The sequence below is a fragment of the Egretta garzetta genome, unplaced genomic scaffold, assembly GCF_000687185.1.
Source record: "Egretta garzetta isolate BGI_Z169 unplaced genomic scaffold, ASM68718v1 scaffold143, whole genome shotgun sequence".
Taxonomy (NCBI): domain Eukaryota; kingdom Metazoa; phylum Chordata; class Aves; order Pelecaniformes; family Ardeidae; genus Egretta; species Egretta garzetta.
The window spans coordinates 1,872,125-1,879,180 of NW_009259310.1; the positions used below are offsets into that span (position 1 = coordinate 1,872,125).

Genomic DNA, 7,056 nt, shown 5'->3' on the forward strand with positions numbered 1-7,056 from the left:
CGTGCAGGTCTAGAACCTGGAAGAGTAGACGATTTGACCAAATGAGATTGGGGAAAGAGGTAATGGTGCAAGAATGAAAGGTCATGAATATCTAGCAACGAAAATTAATTCCCTTCCAATGGGGCTTCGAAAAGTGGCTTAAGTTTTCAAGGAAACATACACACTTAATTCTTGTAGGTCTTCTGAAAACTCAAGCCTGTACACATTGATAAACAAACAAAAGACCAGAGAGAGGAGCGACACCAAGGGAGCTGTTCCAGAAAACTGGATGAGCCAACTGGATAAATCATCCCCATGGAGCCAGCCTGGCAGAAAATGACATTTTCTGGAGGATCAGTGAACTGAACTGGTCCAAGACCAGCGCTGGCACTGGGGGAGGGCTGGACCACACCTGGAGACCTTCCTTCACAGGGAGAGGTGAGCTCTGGAGCGACTCTGCCTGCTGCGGAACCACAGCATGAGGGTGGTAGAGCTGAAAGCCCTCAGCATTTGTGTGACAGGTACAGCAATACAGCCTCATCGCACACAGTCACCCATCACCAGTTTTGTTCACATTCAAATGCCCCACGGTGCAGAAGAGAGATTGATCTACCCCGTAATGCACTCAGCCCTGACTGACCACCACTGTGAGAGGCTGTTGAGGGGGCAAGTCTGGGATTATGAAGAGGATAAATGAGTCCTGGGACTGATTACCATTTTATACAAACTGCTCAGTGACCTCTGTCTACCTGGGAGGTAAACCTAGGAACGGCAGGTTTCATACCTTGTTACCGATTCTTGGCAAAGATGGTCAGACAGAAGGGATTTAGTCGGGCTAGGGTGTTTTAATGCAGCTAGAATGCAAGAAAAATAACAGGCTGCACATTATCTGCTCAGAATCACAATTACCTTCACGGTTATGAGACTCAGGAGGCTGCAGGACTTTGGAACCAAAGATGTCAGATTATTTGTATGAATAATCAGCACCTGAGGAGGAAAAATCCCATTGAAACATGAACACAACAGATGCTGTGGTCTAGAGCAAGCACATTCGTTGAGATTTAATTGTGGAGGCTGTATAAGAGCTTAAAATCTTATTTGGTATCATAGAAAATATCAAAATAATAAATGGCTTTTCACAGGAGGTCAAATATTTAACATGAAATCTAAACAAGAGCCTGGTTTCTTACATGAGAAATATAATTACATACGCCAAGAGAGAAATGATCACCTCATCTTTCATGACAGAAGTTAACTCTAAAGCACACAGACAGGATTAGTCCTACCCAAATTGCTCTCTGTGTAGTGTCATACAAGTGGCCAAATTAATTATAAGCAAACATCTTCTGAAGCAACATATAAACAACTACATACAGTCATTTCAAACACAACAATAATACCCAAACATAGGAATAGAATTATCTAATAATTTCTGATTGCAACATTACCTTTTTTTGTAAGACTTTACAAGTTGCAAAGGCCCCATAAGGAACCTAAAAACAATTAAAAAATAGTTGTGTCAGACTTCTCAAGAGACTATCTTTGTAAGCACTTCTACGGTATCCGCCTGTAAAGTGTGAATAATTAACTGGAATGAAAATGCGAGTGATCCTTAGAATTACTGGCCCCTGGTTTTGGCCCGGGATGCCAGTACTTCCCAGTTAGCTTCCACTTAAACAGCTTGCAGTGGCTCTCCGCGATACGACAGTGTCGTGCGTAGCACAGAACAGACTGAGGTTTGGACAGTAGTCCAAGTCTGGCGTGATTTAACGTTCAATGTGCAGATGACTCAAGAGTTCAGGCGTATTTTCAGTTAGTCATCGCACAAATGTATTCTATGGTTTGGCAACCTCGACAAACGCACTGCAGTGGACTAAGTGAGAAAGGCGAGCAACGGGCAGGACTGAGTGTCCTCATATGTGCTAGGCTCTGCAGGAGAAGGGTGGTCAGAAAAGGGATATTCCAGCAAATTCAGCCCATGCCAGCCAAGGCTCTGAGCACCACGACCTGCTCTGCGTGGAACTGGCATTGGCCAAACTGTTGTCCAGAGCGAATTTTAAGACCAAACTGATGGCTCACTTTATTTATTGAAACTACAAAGGCTAAAAAGGAGACAAGCAAGACAGAGTTTTATGGTACCAATCCAAAAGTAGCTGCTGGGGATCCAAGACCAGCTGCAGCTATGAACGGAGCTGGCTCAGCATGCATCTTCTCTCTGCCACCCTTTTACCCTGACTGGCTCACAGATTGTCCCACACAGCTCACGAACCTAGCAGAAGATGCTGTTGGCTTCTGACCTTGGAGCAAAACATCCCAAAGTCTCAGCAGAGCCATTTCATACTTCACAGCAGACAGCTATCCTCTCCAGATTGGTCCCAAATCTCTCCCCAAAGAGCAGTTAGCTTGTTTGGCAAAAGCATCCTGTGACAAAAGGTTCCACAGGTACCAATGTGTTTTAGAAACACATGACAATGAATAAAAACTGAAAGCAAAATAGAAACGGGCTTCTGCTTAATAGGATGGCCCATCTGCCAGAATGGAAAGCTATGTCTCCTCTGAAAGCCTGGCAATCTGTCGCTAGCGGCTCACACTCCAGCAGACAGCTTGTTTCTAATTTAGTTGGCTGCCATAAAAGAAGCCAAGCTGGAAGTGAGATTTCCATCTTTAACCAGCAGCCTGGAACCAGGGATTTTCACTTATACAGAAAAATAAACGCAGGTGGCAGACTTTGTAGCTCTAAGATTAGAAACTTTGGCCTTTGGCAAACAAATTTCCTTATGACTTGTAAAATTACGCCATGAGGTCCCAAACTCGGGTCCTACCGAGGTACAGGTGGAGGGTAAGAGGCCACTCTGCCCTTCCCATCTTGTCAAATGAAAAAGGATTCCTGGGACAGGAATGTTGTGGAAGCACAGGTAATCTCCCACAAAAAGAAGCCGAAGCAGCCCTCACCTGAAAGCCAGAGCTCTGCAGACATAGGAAGAAGCAGAGCAGTAACAAGGCCATTTCTGCCTCAAGGCTCATAGAAATGATGCTAAATCTGACAGTTGGTAACAAGAAGCAGACAGAGAACTCAGACCTGTGAGCTAATACTGGAAGTTGTAGAGCACGTACCTCTGAGAGTTCACATTTGGATATGTCAAGAACGTCACCAGCACCAGCTTCTTTTGCCTGGAGAGAAAAGATACACACCCAGAGAATTAGACCACGCAGAAATATATGGCCTCTTGCTGCATTTTGACTAAACTACTCAACTGGCCTCTCCCTAGAAAATGCAACTGCAGTTCTCTGCTGCAACTATGTAATTCAATGATGAGGCTGGAAGCAAAGGGTGTGCTGCTACAACTGCGGCAAGCAAAAGCAACTGGGAAACCAAACTGCAGAAGAATCCTCTTGGTGCAATAAAGGAATTGCTGCATGAAGAACCAAAGCGCATCCTAATTCTGCAATTTTAACTGGAAGGATATGGAAAGGAAACGATGGGTTTTCAAGAAAGGCACTTCCTAAGAACGAGAGCAGTGCCATCCTTAGCCTGTAAAGAGCCTGCTGGGTCATGGGCATGTCTCACCCAGCAGACTGACCTTCTTCTGAACTGCATGCAGAAACCAAAATAACCTACTATTGCCTTTTTGCTTCCATGGCACCTGCAGAGGCAGCTCTGCTGTGTAAGAAGGAGCAATGAATCACTGCTTCTGTATGGAAGTGGTTTTCCATGTTCAAATCAACTACATTTCATGCTAAGAACAATGAAACTGGATAAATCTCACTGTCAGCAGCATTGCATCTCTGGAATTATTTTCTTAAATAAAAGGTACTGCACGAGGTAATAAAACTTGCGTGTGTTAGTGCCTCTGTTAAGTCTTCAGAACTGGATATCTGAACCTAAACTAAGGACATGCAATACAGAACTAATCCTAGATTGGACAGATTAAGGTGTCCCTCCCTAGCCCCACAGGAGCTGAACAGAAACCCTCCAACCGAATAAATTCAGTAAAACTGGCTTCATTATCAGTATGTCACAAAGCCTTCCTTTCCAAAATACCTTACAGGCATCCAACGGGCATCATTTTGTCACTTTTAAAATGCAGGCACCTCTGGGGTAGAGCCCAGCAGATCCCCTATGCCAGCACTGGTCCATAGCTCCTACGGCAGAATAGGTGAAATAATTCAAAAGAAGATTGCTTTCAGAAAGCCAACTTTAAATCTGCAGCTGCTGTAAGGCAGTTGACCTCGCTGGCATGACAGCAACCTGCTGAGGGTCTACCCCAGAGGATCCTGGCCAAATCCTAGTCCAGGAAAACAGCAGCAGCATCTAAGAAGTTAATCCTCTGAATGATAGGAAGAAATGAAATAATAATGAAAAGCAAGAGAGGGGCAGAAGGAAAGCCAATCATGATGGGAAAGGGGATGTCACAGGTTCCTCGGCAGGAAAAGAAAACTGGGAGATCTGTAACAGTGAAGGGACATGGAGGAGAAAGGATGGATGGGGACCCACATGCAGGCTGGCAGGCGGGGTGGGGTGGAGGAAGTTACGTGGAACAACAGCGTCAGAGAGGGATGGAAGTGGCACGAAGAGGACCTGTAGATGGGAGGGAAAAGGGGGATGGGGAAAGCAGGAATTCTCTGATGTACATTAGGAAGACGACCTGCTGTCTCGGTGAGATCAGTAACATAATTTCTGGTAACGCAGGGGATGTACTGAAAGACCTCGGCATTGCTTACCAGGCACATTTGGTATTCAAGGCGCTTCCGAGCATCATCGCTGGGTTTCTTCTTACGGAAGAAGAGTGGCATCTTCAGTTTTGACTATAGCTCCGTCTCAGTGGCACAAATGATCAGTGTAAATAGAGGCAGAGGGCTCCTGGAGTATGTGTTTGCTGGGGAGCCCGGACTACAGAACTGAGCTCTGATAAGTGGGGAAAAAAGAAGAAAAAAGAGAAATTTCACTGTCTCAGCAATTGTCTTTGTTGAAGCCCTTCTCTGGCTTGATCAAACAGGCAGATCTAGCACACCTCTATGGTGGAAGCATTAACATGAGCCACAAAAGCACTGCTGTGTCTCTGAGACAGGTTGACTGTCTTGGTCATCCCCGTGCAAGATAAACCAAGTCGAGCTAGAACATGTACAGAGAAAGGCCACTGAGCAATCAGGAAAAGGCAGGGTCTACTCTAGGACAGGAACTAAAAAAAGCAGTAGCTGTATCAAGAGATCAAGCACCAGGGGAAAAACCCACAATATTTAAACTCAAAGTCCGTTCTGGAACAATAATAAACAACTGTAAAAGTGTTCTAGAATAAAGCTAGGCTAGAAACATGAAAAACTCCTAATCCTGAGGGCACCTCAGCTGCCTTCCCCTTCCAGGGCAGGTGAGAATAAACAAAGCCCCAATGCAGTTCAAAATACAGATAACTGTTTACAAGGGACTCGATGACCACCGACTACAGCAGGGCCTCCTCTGGCACGTCCCAGCCACTTCCCGGGATGTCATGGGGACACCAGGCACACATGGGAATAAGGATGCCCAAGCTAAACTTTGCTTCTCAGCTCTAAGTGTTGTCTCAAGTTAAAAAGCCACTTGATTAATTTGCTTTCTAGTCAGAAGCAGAGTTGCACAGGAATGCTTTCCCCATTTTAGTCCCATAGCAAGATGAAAAGATTCTGTTTGAACATCCAATAGCTTAACATCAGATTTTTAATAAAATAAAAGCCAAATCATTTTCCAGTAGCCTAATAACTGCCTGCAAAGCTAAAAGAACCTAACTTCAAAAAAAAACTCTGACTACAAACCAGAGCTGATCGCTGCTGCCTCAGCCATGTGCTGGGATGTGCTATAGGCCCTCCCCAGGCTGCATCTCCAGGACAGATTGCCATACTCCACCCTGGGCTTACAGGGCAACCTGATCTTCCCCAGAATGGTTGTTCCGCGTCACTACAGGACTGAGAGCTGGAGATTCTTCTGATAATTCAACTGGCCGGTATGCAAAGACACCAGCTGATTCAAGTGTCAAGAGAACTTGAACCAGAGAGGAAAGAATGGATCGCAGTAAAAAAAATGGAAATTGGAACTGGAGGTGGGTGAAGGGCTAATAGAAACCAGAAAGCTAAGGCTGGACAAGAAATGGAGAGACCAGCTGGTAACAAGATGGGTACTAGTTGGGATGCTGGGAAAGGAGGGATGGGGACCAACTGAACAATAAAATCAATGAGGAAAAGGGGTTCATGTGAGCTGCATGAGAGCAGGGGGCAAAAACTGGCAATGCAGAAAGAGTCCAGGTTGGGGCTGCTGGTGAACAAGGACTCACAAAGGGAGCTGATGGAGGTGGGACTGGGTCTGGCCTGGGGGTAAGACCTGGATAAGACAAGAGAAGAGCAGAAGAGCAACAGGGAGCTCAAAACGGGGAGACTTGAGCTGGCTGGGCAAGAAGCCTCAGGGTACATGAGGGACCTGAAGAGCCACGATCAGCACTGCACGGCAAAGAGAGTGGGCCCCGGCAGGAGCTACAGCTGCCAAAAGTCCAAATGGAGGAGAGACACGTTATGAAGCTTGCATTGGAAGTTTCACTTCGCAATGACTTTTTTAAACACTGTTTTAATAAGCAGTTTTAAAAATAATACGAAAGACTCAGTACTTCACTAGTTCACCAGTGTGTTCACCAGTAAATGGCACAGCTATACAATGCAGTTAATTTAGTGCCCAGTGAAGCTCATGTGTTGTACATAAAAAAAGATGTTTCTCTGCCAGCTCAGTGTCTACAAGTTGGTCTCAATCTATACTGAAAAGCACGGAGCCACAGGATACAGCCAGAGATGCTCCTCGTGCATGGAGAGCTCTGCTATAAACCAGAGCTTTATGCAGATAAATCCTTAGTGCAAAATCAAAATTTAACTTCAGTCTAAATGCATCCAAGCAACTACCCTTCATTTCACTCCAGACACCAGGAGGCAAAGATGCCCCGTTTCGTTGTACTGCTGTCAGACCATTCTGCTGGAACAAGCTGAGAGACACAGCAGAAGGTGGCTGCAAACAAACTCATTCTGTGCTTTAGAATCAAACCCCAACAGTTTCATGGCTCTTTC

General features: G+C 45.4%; 1 protein-coding gene across 1 annotated transcript in view; it reads right to left on the bottom strand.

The window, feature by feature from the left end:
* LRSAM1 (leucine rich repeat and sterile alpha motif containing 1) overlaps positions 1-4,870 on the bottom strand; it is a 25,723-nt gene extending 20,853 nt beyond the window's left edge. Inside the window, 5 exon segments of the mRNA XM_009636338.2 lie at positions 2-16; positions 889-966; positions 1,428-1,472; positions 3,094-3,150; positions 4,702-4,870. Coding sequence (XP_009634633.1) covers positions 2-16; positions 889-966; positions 1,428-1,472; positions 3,094-3,150; positions 4,702-4,773 — 267 coding nt within the window. The 5' untranslated portion in view covers positions 4,774-4,870.
* Positions 4,871-7,056: the final 2,186 nt, after the last annotated feature.